Source organism: Mesoplodon mirus (genome assembly GCF_964341445.2).
Source record: "Mesoplodon mirus genome assembly, chromosome: 16".
Taxonomy (NCBI): Eukaryota; Metazoa; Chordata; class Mammalia; order Artiodactyla; family Ziphiidae; genus Mesoplodon; species Mesoplodon mirus.
The window spans coordinates 50,616,716-50,634,861 of record NC_138992.1 but is presented as its reverse complement, the minus strand read 5'-3'; the positions used below and the strand labels follow the sequence as shown (position 1 = coordinate 50,634,861).

The following is an 18,146-nucleotide window of genomic DNA, read 5'->3' as shown; positions in this document are numbered from 1 at the left end:
TCCCCAGGGCCTAGTGAAGAGTGTTGTAGAAACTGCAAGGCCCTCTCCTTTTGAATTAAGTAAATACTTCAAAATTATGTAAAGAATCAAAATTATTTTACTGGGCTCCACAAAAGACTAGGCAGCTACAGAGGCATAAATAAAAGGTTCTTTGTAACTACAAACTACATTTTCTGATGTTACTAGAAATCAAAAATAGCTCATTGCCTAAGAATTCATGGTGACATCAACCAGAAGACCCCAACACAAAGAGGTATACACTTTTCTGGAGTCTTAGGACAAAAACAAGTAAGTCTAAATATGAATCATATTTGTTTGTGTGGAATTGACTGAAATAAATAGTAAATAATGATTTTGAGATCAACATTACAAAAATTTACACTAACATTATAATTTATCCTTTTATTTATCTATAAGAGTAATATGATGTTAAGGCTGATAGAAATGTGTAAAACTGTGTCCTGCTGCCCCAATTTTAACTCCAATACTATGCTCTCAAAGATCACAGAGATCCACAGGACAGAAAATCCTTCTCCACTTTTTGTGGCAAAGTCCCTTGAGGGAAATGAATTCTGTCCCCACCTCAAAACAGTCCTGACTTACCCATTAGGTACAGGAAAAACAGTGACTCAGGCTCACAACACTTTTAGATACCCATGAAAATATTTTCTTTTAAAATCAGAAAAAAAATTGAACATTTAGATCAAAGAAAATGTTTAAATATATAATATTAAGGTATTAATCTTTATATCAATACAGCCATAAATACCTGTATGTTTGTGTGAGCTTGTGCGTGTGTGTATGTTTATGAAGGGACCCATAAAGGCAAAATGCGTAGGGCCCAGGAAAGCTATAATGCTGCCTTGTCTCAAAAATATCCTGTCTTAAATTTCTTTCAGTTGGTTTTTAGGTATGCCAGATGCCAAGTTTCCTTTGTCAGCCAAGAAAATTCTCATATTTTTGCAAGAAATTCTTTCTTTTACCCAATTCCTGTTAGAAAAGTGATTCTTTAGAAGTTTTGATTTCTTTAAATCAATATGTACTCATCTAGGAAGTCTCTCCCGAAAAGTTAATTTTTGAATGTAAAGAGAAAAAAGAAGATAGGAAGAGATGAGCGCTTTATATGAGGCCTTGACAGCTCTCAAGGAAATGCATTCTCCCTTGCTCGCCTCAGTTTGGACTTAAGCAAAAGAGGCTCTCTCCTCTTTCTTGATTTATTCCACGGCGTTCCAGCAGGGGGAGCGTGGTTCTCAGCCCTAAGCGGCTCCCTCCCCAGGGCCTCAAGGGACTTTATCCCTATTTGCCCCAAGGTCATAGCTCCTAACCGATCTTGCCGGCCCAGGGCCGGGGATACCGGTCAGCAACCCTCAGGGCTGGAGACCTCGGCGCGGATGGGGCCAATGGGGCGGGGCGGGAGGGCTCGGAGGCCAAGGATGCGATCACAAAGGGGACAGGGGATGAGAGGCACCGGGCCCGGGTCCCGAGCTGTCAGCGCTGCCGCCAGCCTCAGCGCCCCGGAGGGGGATGGGGTGCACGTAGACGCTCCGCAGCCCAGTCCAACCCAGGAGCCCAGGAGCAGCTGCCGCCGCCGCCGCCACGCGCGCAGAGAGCTCGGAGCCTCGTGGTTGCCCAGGGACCGGGGACCCGGGCCGCGGGCCGAGGGAGTCGGGCGTTGGGAGAGGAGCTCTTGAACCTGGCCGAGCGCCCGCCGGGAGGGCGTTCTCCCCGCCCCCGGAGGCTCTCCAGCCCGGCCCGCCCCGAGAGCGGGGAGATCACCTCCGCCTGTCACCTCCTCCCCGCGTCGCCCAGGTCCACCCGGGGCCCCCTCCCCCGGGCCGCCCCCAAGCACGAAGTTGGCGGGAGCCTTATAAAAGCCGGCGACGGCGCGACCCGCGGACACACGTTGCAGGGGCCAGAGCAGCCGCCGCTTAGATCCGCGCCAACTCTTCAGCCCGGACCTACGGCGCGACCATGTCCCATCACTGGGGATACGGCAAGCACAACGGTGAGTGCGGGCGGCGGGCGGCGCGGCGCGGCGCCCGGGGCCCCGGTACCCGCAGCGCCCGCACCTACTGTTTACCGCTGCCGTCCGGAGCACCCGAGGCTCAGATGAGCCTCCGGCGCCCGCCCCGCCCGCAGCTCCCAGGAGCGGGATGCCCCCAGCGCAGAGCCCGAGACCACTGTCGAGGAATCCCTGCGTCCCGCTGCGGCGCGCAGGGCCCGGGGAACGGGGTGCGCAGCCGCAGCCGCGGGACCCACGGAAAGCCACTCCAGGGTCACGAGCCGGAGACCATCCTATCCCGACCCAGGAATAAACTAGGAAGGGGTGTAAGGAAACATTTTGGTTGTTGATCGCAGAGAAATTAGGGAACCCCCTTCCCCCCCAACTTCATCCTCAGCACCACCTGTGGCTAAGACTCTCAGCACGAACTGTTCCGGGGCATTTTCTTGGGCTGGTCTGGATCCTTTGCGCTGATTTCTGAGTTTTCCTTTCATCTCTCGACTTCTTATGTTCCGAGGTCACCAGGAACCCGGCTTTATCAGGGCCGCAGATCTGGGTTCTCCCAGGCCAGCAAACGCAAGGGAAAGATGTGTCTGGCGCATCTTTGAACATCTTTAGGGGTTTGGGGATCCCCAGGTCATGGGGATCCTGACCATTAAAGGAGGGGTGCCCGGGCCTGAGCAGTTGACTCTGTCCTTACATCTAGTCCGAGGACTCGAGGAAGGAATTCCGATCTGCTGGAGTGTCCTAAGTGAGCTTGCATATCCCAAATCTTAATCACAAACCCAGTGTCAGTTGCTCAATTTCAGTAAAAGGAGCATAAACATGGCTAATATTTATATGGCGCTCACTACTTGTTCTAAAAGCTTTCCATGTATTGATTCTAATTCTCACACCAACCTTTATAAGCTAGATGTTATTATTACCCCCTAATACAAATGAGAAAACTAAGGCACAGATTAAATGTTTTCCCAAAGGTTATTCAGCTGTTTGGTGGTGCCGCCAAAACTGGAGCTGAGCAGTTTGGCTCCAGAGTCATTGCCCTTTTCTAGGGGTCTGTATGTGCCCTTCCCCACATAGGGGGGTTCACATGTCTGTTCTCAAACCCAGGACCCGAGCAATGGCATAAGGACTTCCCCATCGCCAAGGGAGAGCGCCAGTCCCCTGTTGACATCCACACCCAGGCAGCCGTTCATGATCCTACCCTGAAGCCTCTGTCTCTTCGCTATGAGCAAGCGACTTCCCGGAGAATTATCAACAACGGTCACTCTTTCAACGTGGAGTTTGATGACTCCCAGGACAAAGCAGGTCAGTGTTTAAAAAATAACTTGTGTATTTCAGCCAGTAGCTGTTTTCCCAGCTTAACAGGAGCAGCAGCAGGACCCCTGTAATACTACACTCTGATAATCTTCATTAAGTTGCAGTCTCTGAGGAGTAGGCTAATTACTTTGAAGTGGCAGGGGCTGTCTCTCCCTGTAAAATTCCTGGTTTCTATGTAGGGCATTGAATAACTGTGATATGCCTGGGAAAAGTCACAAAAGGCAAGGTGCCCTGGCAACAGAGATCAGCAAAGATGAGATTTGCAAAAAGTGAACTTTTAAGACTCTTTCTAAAATATTTGTTTCCCAGAATTGATGCTTATCCAAGAAAAAGCATATCCTAGGGTGATCTGCAAGGTAGCAGTGAGAAGAGTGATGAAAACCTAATACTTTAAAATCCTGAAATTCTTGGAAACATTGTATTTACAAATATTTTCTCAGCATTGGGCTAGTGTGATAAAGGTGGCCGTGTATCTTGGTATCCACCCAGAAATTCATTCCACAAAGGAAAATATTTTAGAGTTGGTTGGACATACCTGGTCCATTACTGACAAAACCAATTACCATAATTTATTTGTAGTGAGGCTGTTTACAGAATGCCCTTTGAATTGTTCTTTTTTTCTTGCTTAGAAATAGGAGAACAATCCCCTTGATTTCGTTGCCAGTGTCCTATTTTCCTGAGTGCTTTCCTCTGAAGGGCACTGAGTGAATGGAGCTACAAACACATTATGTGTGGTGGTGTGGGAGTCTGGGAGGCAGGGAGTATTGGGGCAAAATGAGGGAAGATAGAGACAACATTCAATAATGCTGTCAGAATGTTGGAGTAATGACCTATAGTACTCACATGGTATATAAATGTAATTATAGCCATTATAATAGAGTTGACTATTCTCTTTCAGTAGCTATCCAAAGTATTCAGTACAGTTTTGAAAAAATTCTTCCTTCCTCCCCTCTTGGGAGTGATAGTAACTTAACCTAAGTTTTTGTTTTCTTAACCATAAAATTGAAGTAGCAGTAGTATCTATTACAGAGGAAGGATTGAATGGGACAGACATATAAAACCTGGTGCCTGGCACCTAACAATTCCTCAATAAATGACCATTGCTCTTGTCGGGTCTACACACCATTTGACTGCCTTTATTAGGAAATTGTTGTAGCTATTGAATCTCTGATAAGTTTTTTGAATTAAGTTTTTAATTAGCTTTAAAATTACTTCCCATCACTTGATGGTATTTTAAAATCTTACTTTTATATTGTCCCAAACATGCCATTTATTATATTAAACTATGTACTGATTTTATATATGACATTATTACATAGTAATATGTCTTACCATGAATATGTCAAGTTCTGATGGATTTCTACATAAGCAGGAACTGATGAGAGCTAGCCACCTTTGTCTAACTACTTCTGGTGAATAACACATATATTACTAAAGCAACTGGCCATGTTTAGATTGTGAAACAGATGAAAATCAAGTGGTTCAGATAGAGGCTCAAACCCATGTCTTTAGAGACAGAGGTATTATTCACCTAGTTTTTATGCAAAAAAAAAAAAATTCTTACGAATACCACTTATATGTAAGACAAGCTAGGCATCTTGAGGGCAGGATGGAGTCCTGGTCCCTCTCCTGCATCCCCAGAGGCCATGATGGCGCTACCTCAACTAGAAAGACATAGAAATAATAGATGCTGACAGTCACTTTGATAAGTGCAACAAGGAAGTATTCCAAGGAAATATGGAAAGCAGGTTTGGAGTTGGCCTGAGCAAGTCAGAAAAGACTTTTCAGGGTGAATAAAGTTTGTGGTTGAAGGATGAGGCTTGAAGGATTTCAGTGTCTTGGAGGAGACTCCAGGCAAAAGGAAGTAGGAAACATGGGGGACTTGAGAGAGCCAGGCAAGAGGTACAGTAAAAACAAGAGGAGTGAATGTTAGAAAGACTTGTTCTCCTTTAAATATGAAAGACTCCTTTGTACTTTTGCCCATACCTCTTCAACATTTGCAGTTGTTTTGATTAAACAAGGAAACTTTTTTTTTTCTAGAATACAGAATATATTAAATGTTGATGTTAAGGGAAAACACATCTACAGGATAGAAAAAAGAAAACAAAGTGAAACAAAACCAATCATACCATGCAGAGAAACACCCTTTAGACTTTTTTTTTTCAAGATCCTAGACTCTCAAGTTAGAACAAATGGTAGAGATACTCTAGTCAAACCCACTTAAAATAAACATGAAGAAACAGAACACTCAAGAGTTTGTTACTTGCTAATCATCTCCTTCCTAGTTTGTTGGAATGAGACTAAATGGCAACCACTTAAAAACAGAAATTGAATAAGAATCTTTTAAGGACCATCATAGTTAATATTTAGTGTGTTTGTACTTGTACCATGTTTTTAAAAACTCACATACTTGGGCTTCCATGGTGGCGCAGTGGTTGAGAGTCCACCTGCTGATGCAGGCAGACACGGGTTCATGCCCCGGCCCGGGAAGATCCCACATGCCCCGGAGCGGCTGGGCCCATGAGCCATGGCCGCTGAGCCTGCGCGTCCGGAGCCTGTGCTCCGCAATAGGAGAGGTCACAACAGTGAGAGGTGCGCGTACCGCAAAAAACAAAACAAAAAAAACTGATATACTTTTCTGTTCACTTAAGTCAAAAAACATTTTTTCATTTTGGTCATTCAGTTTTTTAAAATGGACAGTTTATCATCTCTTTTGGTTAGGAATTATTTTCATGGTGTTAACATTTTTAGATATCCTTTATTTTCTGTAGTTAAATGCTTCAGTTCATTTACTTCCCCCCTCCACCCCCAGGGAGATTTCAGTCTTCTAGAACTTCTCATAGACTCAGATTTTCAGATGTATCCTAAATGTTATCTTATACCCAAACTTAAATACTTGGGTATAAGGAACTGAACTGGGAGAATTTATTGCTATGTTTAAGCTTGAGAGAAATCTTTTTAAATGTGGAATTAATAGGCTTTAACTAGAAGCTTGAGTTAAAGCTCTCATCAATCTTCTAAATTCCTTTAAAAATAAACCACCTTAAATTAATGAAAAATTGTTAATCCTGTTAGGTTTTTTTTTTAATTATTAAAAAATAAATCTTCCTGCTTGAGATCTTTTATTACATGGTTCATCTGGGATAAAAGAATAGTGGTCAAATTGTTAACTCCTGCTAACTTATTAACTTTTATTAATGAGTTTAAAACTCTCCTGCTTTGTAGCAAAGTTAGAGGCAAATATCATTGAAAAACCAATGCTCAAATTATTGGGCCAACCCATATACAACTCTCACATCATTTCTGCTTTTAGAAATTGGAATATTTTTATCCATTTTTATTATTTCAAGAAAGAGAAGGAAGGAAGCTGAGTTCACCTGTGCTCATTTCAAGCAGATCATTGTTTATATGATATAATGGATCGTCATACAAGAGTCCTGCTTGATTTTCAGGGACTTGCTTTTGAAGCTTTAACATTTTCCTTTTACAAACAATTATAAATTAAAGGAAACAGAACAACAAAAAATGGAAGGGCTTATCCTGCATACTGCTAACGGTGTGAGCAGAACCCTAAGCTTCTATAAAACTGACAAAAGCATTCTAGACACTGTATTTAATTATGTTCATGTCAAAGAGTTACTTTTTTTTTACTCTCGTACAATTGCCATAAACCTGAAACTGAAAATTTCTGTTCTCTTGAATCTTAATTGTGCTTACACTAGTGAAAGTGGCAGCTAAACATTTCACTACATAAAAAGAAATGGAATGTGGGTGTCTATTTCTCAGATTTGTCTACACTGACATTTGTTTTTTTAACCTTAGTAGGTAGCCCTAGGATTATTGACCACTGCCGAAAAACCAAAACCGATTTAATAAATTTCAAATTATTCATAGAGAAAATTATTCACCTGCTAGAAATGTGTTTTTAGTAGACTTATTCATTTACTTCATTAATAGGAAATTCCTTAAATTTTAGTTTTAAACTAAGGATTATTGAGAGTAGTTTATTTACATTTTGGAGTTAAGAGAGATTATTGACATTCACTAAGGTCTTTAGTTTGTTATTTGGATGCATCTTATATTAAGTAATAATAAAGTGATTAAGAAGGAAAAACATTTTTAACATTAAATTTTTAATTTGTATAAGTATCTAATTTATTTCAATATTACTGGAATGAATCTCTTACTTTTCACAAGTAATGTATAATTTACATAAGTAATATGTATAGGAAGACAGATTATAATATTACATTTAGTGCTTATTTTGTGTTATATATATAGTATGTATAATTGATGGAATATCATAAAAGTTAAAATCTTCTGGGGCTCTTGGTTTTGAGATTTGGATTTAAATTAACTTTGGATGAGTCTTGGACAAGACATTGAGTCTTTGAGTAGAAAACCCCATTTATGTATCTCTATCACTTGTGGAAAACAGTTCTGTGGTACAAGAGGTGATTGACTCTTCAGAGCCCCACTAACAGATTTTACAGAGAAAAAAAAATTTTTTTTAAGAATATCAGCAATTTCTGATATTCTTTAAAATTATTTTTGCGTTAGAAAAATAGGTTTTATTTTAAACTGGGGTAGTTTAGAAAATGGCTTAGAGCAATCAAATTAAGTAAGAAAATAAATAGATCCAGAATATTGCATAAGCTCCATCTTTAACCTTGTCTTTCCTATTTCTCAAATAAAAAGATGTATGCTAGCTTTATTAGAGTTTATGGCAATTTATTATTATAGCAATGTTTTGAGGGATTTTCTTGACTAAACTCCATGCTAAGAATTTGCTGAGGAATGACTAATTAGTTGAAGAAGACCAGAAATGCTGCTTTTTGTAGCAATTAAACTTCAAGAATTTAATACTTTTCCTAATTACAGTGGGCTTCTAATCTACATAGCAACATAGTCTTATTTTAACAGGAGTTCAAACAGGTATCTGGGAATAATAGATTAGCCCTGAAAGTGTTTAATCTTTGAATTTAGAGTGTTTCTTTTTTTTTTTTTTTAGTATTGGAACAATACTAAATAAATACTTATTTAATAAAAGCTCATATACTCTTGGTTAATTCTAAATCTTTTCTGAAATAAGATCAGTTATCTCAGATGCTTATTACGGTTTTATTTAACTAATTGTGCCACCTGGTAGAATTAATGATGTTACAAATGGTTTTTATGATCAGCCAGTTAGTTAGTTTAAAAAAGTTATTATAAAGGAATTAATTTTGGTATCAGTTTACCTTATAAACATGTATTTTGTTTTAAGAGTATATATAATTATGAAAAATGGGAATTCCTTCATTTTGGAAAAAGTCTATTTTGGGGATATAAGGATAATTCTTTCTTTATCAGATTTAGAAAAACACTTCTACAATAAAAGTTGTTTTTAAGTTTCAAGAGATGTGATATTATCAGAATACATCCAAATTCATGTTTCTTAATAGATCTGTAATGTAATACCATTTATAATTTGTTCTCTCGCTCTCTTTTTTTTTTTAAATTCTTTTCTTCTCCTGGCCTATTGTAAGGCAGATCTGGCAGCCAGAGGTTGTATCAGGAGCTATAGAAAGGCCCGACTGCTTAAGTATCTTCCAGCCAGCTTTATCTTTTCTTTGAATAGATGAATGGGTACTGCTACCATCTAAGCATATTTAGGTGAAGTTGAGTGAACAAACTTTTTGTACAGACTTTGTCCCTTGGTTTTACAAAGCCAAAATTAGTTTGGGCTCATTACTCTGTGGAATTATAAACCAAAGCTAATAAAATACACTTATAACAAAAGGTGTCCTAATCCCAGTTCTAGAGAAATAAAATTGAAGTAGTAGAACTAAACTAATTTTAAAAGCTTTTATCAGTTAAGTCCCATTAATACATATAAATTAGGTAAAAGGCTTTTTGGAGGGAATGGGGGAAACAGTGATTTCTTACTATTTTAATCCTCTCTTAAGACACAGCTCATTAGTTATCTACAGATAGACTATAGTCTAAGAATGTGATTTCTAATATGGATTTAAGTATAATAAAGTTACATTAATATCAGAACAGTAGAATCACGAGATGGTTATTAAAGTTAGAATTTCAAGAAAGCATTATGCACTGCATCTCACAGATGATCAGTCAATTCTTCGCGAAGTAGTAAATAATTGGAGGTATCCTTTCTACAGATGAGCAAATTAAGATCAGAAAGTCAAATAGAACATTTTAAAGGTATAAAGCTAATTAGTAGCAGGAACAATCTGCTGTGTAAGGAAAATTGTAAGCCTGTGTATGGAAAATTGATTTTATGTTGTTAAGCTCAAGGGAATGCTTATTGTTTCACAAATTCTGGTAAGAACTGGTATCAGAGGTTAGCAAGGCCGGCTGAAGGTCAGTCACTGGGCCGTGGCAGAGGAGAGATTCCTCAGCTTGCCGGTGTGCAGCAGACCAGCACTGGCGAGCAGCTGTGGGCACTTCCTCCCTGATTCACAGAGGAATTCATAGTTCCCCTGAAAATTTCCTCTCTCTGAACCTGAACCTGAACCTATGAGGAGGCCCCAAAAAAAACCTGGAAGAGAGGTGCCACTGTGCTCAGAAAACAGATGGGAAAAGCATCCATCCCTCAGTCAACACAAGTGAGGAAAAAATAAGACAGTTGAAATGATCCTCTTCAGCTCTGTAGACTAAACCTGAGTCTAGATTTAATTTTCAGAGTGAAAATGTTGGTTCAGGCATAAATTTAGTACTACAAAATGGGATTAAAGATTGTAATATTCAGTAGTGTGTGTTTCACGTGCATATGTATGAGTGCGTGTGTATGTAAATGTGTGTGTGTGTGTATATATATATATATATATATATATATATATATTTTTTAATTTTAGTACTAGAAGGAGGACCCCTCACTGGCACCTACAGATTGGTTCAGTTTCACTTTCACTGGGGTTCATCTGATGAGCAAGGTTCTGAGCATACGGTGGATAAAAAGAAATATGCTGCAGAGGTAAGATACACTTTTTTTCTTTCAAAAGCTTAATTTTGTAAACTCAAACCACCTCTTTTACAAAGGACCTTCACATTTGCTTTTTATAACTTTTATTTGTGATATTACGATTAATGCTGCAAAACTTTCTCTAAGACCTCCATTTGCACAAAATTAATGAATTCAAATTGGAGGATCTGTTTTAATGGAAATCTAGAAATAAACCTTCTGTCTTTCCTCAAAAGTATGCAACTCTTTGTCTTAGAGTTGTTGAAGGAATCACTTGATATTATGCCAATTAGAATTAAAATACAAGTTTAGATTTAAAATTATCCACATTTTCACTTTCTTTAGTAACCTCTAGCTGTGAAGAAAAGATTGCTAGATAACTGTGTAGGCTTTTATCATGTAAATCATTTGTTGTTTGTGGTTTTGTCTCCACTTTAGCTCCACTTGGTTCATTGGAACACCAAGTACGGGGAGTTTGGAAAAGCAGCTCAACAACCTGACGGACTGGCTGTTTTGGGTATTTTTCTGAAGGTTAGTTGTTGGCCCAATTCTTTTTATCCCCTGTTTTCAAAAAAGATTAACCGGACAGAACATTCATAACAAATAGGACATTCTACAAAGAGCCTAGGAAATGCCTTTGGCTCTGAAGGCTTTTCAGGCTTATTTTCCTGTGTATCTGCTAGTAGCAGTAGAGATGGAGGTCAAAATTGCAGAGGTATTTCATAGGCACCATTTGGATGTAAATGTGAAGGGTATATACATGTGAAATGTGAAATGAGAAAGAGGCATATTTTGGATGAATACTAGTATTTTTTTTCATTCAACCTTAAGCTAGATAGTATTATTTTATGATAGTGCTAAATTAAGACCAAGTTTTGGAGAAGTGAAGCACAGTGACTCCATATTGGAGAATTCAGGCAACAAGAGTAGGACATACAGGTTGAGCTGCCCTCTGGATAGTTGTAAACCCAGTGGAGAAAGGTCTGGGCAGCAGATTCATGGTTATGGAAATCCTGGGTCAAGGTGGAAGCTACAAGTGTATATGAAATCATCCAAGGAAAGCATGAAGAAGGAGGATAAAACTGCTCAGCAAGCAACCCTAAGAAACTGAAAACTGTAAGGAAAGATGCTGATTAAATGACTAAAATTGAATACAGGAGTCAAGGGAGATTTGGGAGGCTGGAGAGCAGAAGGAAAGCCAAAAGAGGGGAGACTTTTTAAAAGGAGGGAAGACGATAGCGCAAAATCCTGCATGAAGCTTAAAGTAAGCACGTGAACAGTGCTCTTTGCTTTGGCAGTTGGAGATCACTGGTGACATTTGAGAAGGTAACTTCAGGGGAACTACAGGGGCAGAAGCAGAAGGAGGTTGTCAGTGAAAGAAGGGAGATCAAACTAAGACTGATGGGTGGCATGTAGCAAATGGTGGGTTTTGGTTCGCTATTTGGAGAAATTTTACCATAGAGCTGCCCTAATTAAAAGCTGGTGTAGTGCCAACTGGAATACACTATCTTGTCCCTTGTCTCTTTCTATAGATTGGTGATGCTAAACCAGGCCTCCAGAGAGTCATTGATGTGCTGGATTCCATTAAAGCAAAGGTATAGTTGAATTTTTTGCCACCTGAATAAAGTACCTATTTTCCATATCCCACTCATTTTTGAAAATTCTTTTGCTCAAATTGAGTAGTCTCGGTTTGACGTGTGGTGCTTAGATAAGCAGTTAATAAAGGTAAAATATTGCTTATGTGTTTATTTAACTTATCTTTAACCCAAAGTTGATCCTAATGCTTGTATAATTTTAAGACTTGTATTTATTTAATCTTGCTTCCCATCATTTGAACATCCATATGCAAAAGTCAGAGAAAATCATGATTGCAAGGAGGCTGAAAGATCATCTGGTCAAATTATTGACTCATTCATACAGCAGATATTTGCTGAGTACTTACTACATGCTGGTCACTTTGTTAATATAGGAAATACAGTGGTGAACATGACAAGTCAAGTCATGCTTTGTGGAGATTTATATTCTATGACCGCTTTGAATTCATGTTTAAATCTGCTCCACAGAACAGTTGTGCTGAGGTCATGGAGTATCTGCTTATAAATACTACCATCAGCAGTAGCAACCTGACTTTATAAAACTCATCCTCAAATCGAAGCAGCATCTATCTTCTGAAATGCTCACCTGTTACCCTGAGCTTGACTCCCTTGATTCATACAGAATAAACCTGATCCTACAACCCTAATTCAAAAAGATATATTCACCCTCTCATTCACTGGAGCATTATTTACAATTGTCAAGACAGAAACAGCCTAAGCATCCAGTAACAAATAAATGTATAAAGAAAATGTGGTATATAGATAGATAGATATAATGGATTCAGCCATAAAAAAAAATGAAATCATGACATTTGTGACAACATGGATGGACCTTGAGGGCATTAGGCTAAGTGAGATAAGTCAAAGGAAGAAAGACAAATACCATATGAACTCATATGTGGAATCTAAATAAATAAGCAAAACAAAACAAGCAAACAAACAAAAAAACAACTCAAAAATACAGAGAATAGATTGGTGGTTGCCAGAGGTGGGGGTGAGGCCAAAATGGATGAAAGGGGTCAAAAGGTACAAATTTTCGGTTATAAAATAAGTCGTGGGGACGACTTATAAATAAGTCAAAATAAGTACTATATTGTCTATAGTTAATAATACTGTATTGGCTATTTGAAAGTTGCTAGGAGTATATTTAAAAGTTCTTATCACAAGAAAAGAAAATTCTGCAACTATATATGTTGACAGATGTTGACTTATTGTGGGTGACCATTTCACAACATATTCAAATATTGAATGTTTACATTGTATTCCTGAAACTAATATAACATGTCAATTATACCTCAAAAAAGAAAGAAACAAAGCAAAACCTAATCTTCCTTCCACTTGACCCTATTCTCTATCAGCCTTTTACCTACCCCCAGGCTAATTATCTTTAGTCCCCTTTAACTAGTCTTACATGACAGTTGTCTCTTTGCAGCAAACTTGTCACTCTTCCAGTAACTCTTTCCTGTTGCTTCTGTTGCTCTAAAAGCAAGGTGTCCAGAACTGAATACAGTTCTTCAGTTCTGACCGAGCCATCAAATAGGACAGCAAGACAAATACCTCCTCATCAAGGATACTATATATTTTCTGTTACAGCAACCTAAAATTGCATCATTTCAGTGGCAGCAATTTCACTTTAAATACTGGCTATGATCATTTAATGACTTAAAGAAAAATATAAGGGATTATTTTAGAACAGGGGTCCCCAAGTCCCGGGCCACAGACAAGTACAGGTCCGTGGCCTGTTAGGAACTGGGCTGCACAGCAGGAGGTGAGTGGTGGGCAAGTAAGCAAAGCTTCATCTGTATTTATAGCCACTCCCCATCGCTCACATTACCGCCTGAGCTCCACCTCCTGTCAGATCAGCGACGACATTAAATTCTCATAGGAGCTCGAACCCTACTGTGAACTGCATATGCGAGGGATCTAGGTTGCACGCTCGTTATGAGAATCTAATGCCTGATGATCTGAGGTGGAGCTGAGGCAGCGATGCTAGCACCGGGGACCGGCTGCAAATACAGATTATCATTAGCAGAGAGGTTTGACTGCACAGAGACCATAATAAATCAATTGCTTGCAGACTCATATCAAAACCCTATCAGTCGGGCTTCCCTGGTGGCGCAGTGGTTGAGAGTTCGCCTGACGATTCAGGGGACACGGGTTCGTGCCCCGGTCCAGGAAGATCCTACATGCCGCAGAGCAGCTAGGCCCGCGAGCCATGGCCACTGAGCCTGTGCATCCGGAGCCTATGCTCCGCAACGGGAGAGGCCACAACAGTGAGAGGCCCGCGTACAGCAAAAAAAAAAAAAAAAAACACAAACAAAAAAAACCTATCAGTGAGTGTCAAGTGAAAACAAGCTCAGGGCTCCCACTGATTCTGCATTATGGTGAGTTGTATAGTTATTTCATTATATATTACAATGTAATAAAGAAATAAAGTGCACAGTAAATGTAATGCACTTGAATTGTCCCCAAACCATTCCACCCCCTCCCCTGGTCCGTGGTAAAATTGTCTTCCACGAAACCAGCCAAAAAGGTTGGGTACCTCTGTTTTAGAGGACAAGGTGAGAAAATGGATAGGTGAAATTAAGAGTCAGGTTCTCTTGCTCATATCTGCCAATCTAAATTTCCGTGTCAAATGTCTTCTGTTAATTTGTTTTATTCTCTTTTCTGGTGAACATGGAACTTCTCTCTAAAAAAATTGAAAGTTTTCTGGGTACCAGAGGGGAATATTTCTGTTTCCTATTCTCCTGCCTGCCCCCTACTTTGATCATGTGACACTTTTAACATGTGTATTTCCTTGTTCCAGGGTAAGAGCGCCGACTTCACGAACTTTGATCCTCGTGGCCTCCTTCCCGAAAGCTTGGACTACTGGACCTACCCCGGTTCACTGACCACCCCTCCTCTCCTGGAAAGCGTGACCTGGCTCGTGCTCAAAGAACCCATCTCTGTTAGCAGGGAGCAGGTCTGTTTGCTAAAGTCAGGTGGAGCATTTAGTCCAGGCAGAAGGACTTGGCCTTTGGAGTCAGACAGACCCGGGCTTTAATCCTCCTCCTGCTGCTTCTAACTGTGCAACTAATGCCAACAACAGTGCTTGGCATATATAATCAGCACTCAATAAGTATTTTTTGTTGTTAACTATAAACTTAGGCAGTTTTTTCTTTTTTACTCTAGAGTTGGATAAAATTGAAGATTACATGAGAAAAGTGTCTGTCACCTAATAAATGCTTTTTCGTAAGCTATGAAGAAACTGAGGCTGGGAACAAAGAGATTTTCTATTCAAGGGTGCATAGGTATGGGTGATAATTCCCGGCCTACTGCTCACTCACCTAAGAGCTTACTGCAGTTTATTTATGTCAGAATACATTTCTGGAGCCTGACAAAGGCAAGAGTCATCCCTTAGAGAAAATATGTCTATTAAAAGTCACTCCAGGGCTTCCCTGGTGGCACAGTGGTTGAGAGTCCGCCTGCCGATGCAGGGGACACGGGTTCGTGTCCCGGTCCAGGAGGATCCCACATGCCGCGGAGTGGCTGGGCCCATGAGTCATGGCCGCTGAGCCTGCGCGTCCGGAGCCTGTGCTCCGCAACGGGAGAGGCCACAACAGTGAGGGGCCCACGTACCGCAAAAAAAAAAGTCACTCCAGATTGCTTTAGCAGCTCAGACCAGAAACACATTTCCTATACAATGTAGTTTGTGCTGTTTGACTGATCAGTGCAGTGCAGTGACAATGGTTGTGCATGTTACAGTAGGTGGCTTACATGAAGTTGACTTCCTGGGGGGTGATCGAGGGAATATTAGTGGACCAAAGAGATCAGGTTCAAGGCTATTGATTCATGGGCAACTACATGACTTCCCAAACCACCCTTCTTCATTTAGATCAAGTCATGTTTAAGGAAAGGGAAGTGCCACTTTGCAAAAACAACCTCAGAGAAGAAAGAAACTGGTTGAGGGCTGCCTATGTCACATCACTGTGCCAGGAACTGACACAAGTTTAAAAGGGAATCAAAATTAACAAATCAGGGCTTCCCTGGTGGTGCAGTGGTTGAGAGTCCGCCTGCCAATGCAGGGGATGCAGGTTCGTGCCCCGGTCTGGGAAGATCCCACATGCCGCGGAGCGGCAGGGCCCGTGAGCCATGGCCGCTGGGCCTGCGCGTCCAGAGCCTGTGCTCCGCAATGGGAGAGGCCACAACAGTGAGAGGCCCACGTACCGCAAAAATAAATAAATAAATAAATAAATAAAAATTAACAAATGATAAGGATTTGAAATCCCAGCTTGGGCAGATTCATTCCTTTGTTTCTATAAATTTAAGAAGAGATGTCAGCCCAACATTCAGCCCCGGAATTTGAAGATCCTTGTTCACTTCATCTAATTGTACAGATGCTGTCGTTTATCTTCCCTGGGGTAGAAAACCAAACCTCAACTGGGATCTAGAATTGTTATTATTTACATCTCAGAATTATTTTATAGGCTTTTGATGTTTGATTATAGAATTAAAAGAGGAAAAAAAACAAGCTGACCAAAAATTTCCTTTCAAATGACAGCAAGATTTTGTGTGTATTTTATAGAAATTGATTTGTTGTATAAACGCATATATATGTGATCTATATGTGATTATATATCTATTGGGAATCAAATTAAATTTTGAACATTGCAACATGGAACTGTGAATATTGGGGAATGTATTTCAAGATTTAACACAAACACATAATTGAATACTCCTGTGAAACTTTTATTTTTAATTTTTTCATCTTTGATTTTGTCTTTTAGATATCGAAATTCTGTACCCTTAACTTCAACGCAGAGGGCGAACCTGAACACCTGATGGTGAACAACTGGCGCCCGACTCAGCCACTGAAAAACCGACAAATCAAAGCTTCCTTCAAATAAGATAGTCCTAGAGCCAGTGTCCACTGAAGAGTCTTTGGGTTTCCCTTTAGCTAAGCGCAAGTCTACCTTGGTGAATTGGACCCTGGCTGCTTTGTATCTATCTGGTTTTCTAGACCCTTCTAGACCTGACGTGCTTACTACTAAAATGTGAAAACCTAGACCAATTATCAGGCTTGACAGAATTGCTGTGACTGGTGCTTTGCTTATGGTAGTAGCCTTTTTGTAACAGAGAATAATATAAGGAGTAGGAGAAAAGTACCTTGATTTTGTTCATAGCACGTGGGCTAATGAGCACTCACAATTGTTCACTAAAATGTTATTTTTAAAACATAAAAAAGTAGGATGATTGAATGCAAAGCCATATAATGAGACAAATTGAGCTGTGTAATATAAATCAGGTAAAATAGTCATGATCCTATGTAATGTAAATCAGATAAAATAAATGTTTGTGGTTCCAATATGGTAAATTAAAGAAAAATTTTAAATTCATATATATTTGTAGCAATGTTATCTTAAATATGAATTATGTTGTAATCTAGTGACTTTTGAAATATAGGGATGTAAATGAAGTATTATCTGTAAAGATTGTTATAGTTGTGATACAGAGTATATTTCCATTCAAATAACATATCATAACTTAATAAATATTGTATTTTAGATATATTCTCTAATAAAATCTGGAATTCTATTTTGGGTTATTTTATTTTATGCTGGGCAGTGGGTAATAGTGGAGGAGCAAATGCGTACTTTTATAATTCATATTAATTCACTGTTAATAATAAGCCATCATAATTGACTTTCTCATAATTGCTGGAGTCTCCATAAAAGGAAAACCCCTGTAGGTCATTTATTATTTGCCAAGCACTGTTTTAAGTGATTTGTGAGCACTCACTCATGTGATCTCCATGAGGACTGATCCTACAAAGGAGAGAGGAAGTGGTGATACGAACAGCAGAAGGGGGGTGGGGGGATGTCCTGAATCAACACATGCTCCCTGGAAATACAATAAATAAAAATCCATTTTATTCAAAAAGGGAATCCAAGTGGTACCCAGAAGTAAAAGAGTCATTCGAATCTTAGGAAGGTAAATTACCCTATTACAGGTAGGAAGAAGAGTAGATAGATGAAATATCAATCTCCCACTACTATGGCTATTTTGGATCTAGCCCCATGCCAGGACCATGGATGTCTGGCTAATGAGTTATTATAGGAAGCCAAATTTAACACATAACTCAGGTTCCACACTTCGAGGAAAAAAACCTCTTTCTTAGCAGAAATAGCAAACTCTCTAAACTCACTCTCACCTGCTTTCCTAAAGAACTAAGCGGAGTTTTCTGAAGAAGAAAGATCACAGGCTTTGGAGTTTGATGATTTGT

The 18,146-nt window shown here is 39.7% G+C and overlaps 1 protein-coding gene across 1 annotated transcript; it reads left to right on the top strand.

Moving 5' to 3' along the window:
- The first annotated feature begins 1,460 nt into the window (after nucleotides 1-1,460).
- On the top strand, nucleotides 1,461-17,438 carry CA2 (carbonic anhydrase 2). Its single transcript, XM_082601540.1, has 7 exons — nucleotides 1,461-2,005; nucleotides 3,113-3,310; nucleotides 10,183-10,301; nucleotides 10,728-10,820; nucleotides 11,822-11,884; nucleotides 14,691-14,846; nucleotides 16,651-17,438. The coding sequence occupies exons 1-7, from the start codon at nucleotides 1,972-1,974 to the stop codon at nucleotides 16,768-16,770; spliced, it is 783 nt and encodes a 260-aa protein (XP_082457666.1). The 5' UTR covers nucleotides 1,461-1,971; the 3' UTR covers nucleotides 16,771-17,438.
- Nucleotides 17,439-18,146: the final 708 nt, after the last annotated feature.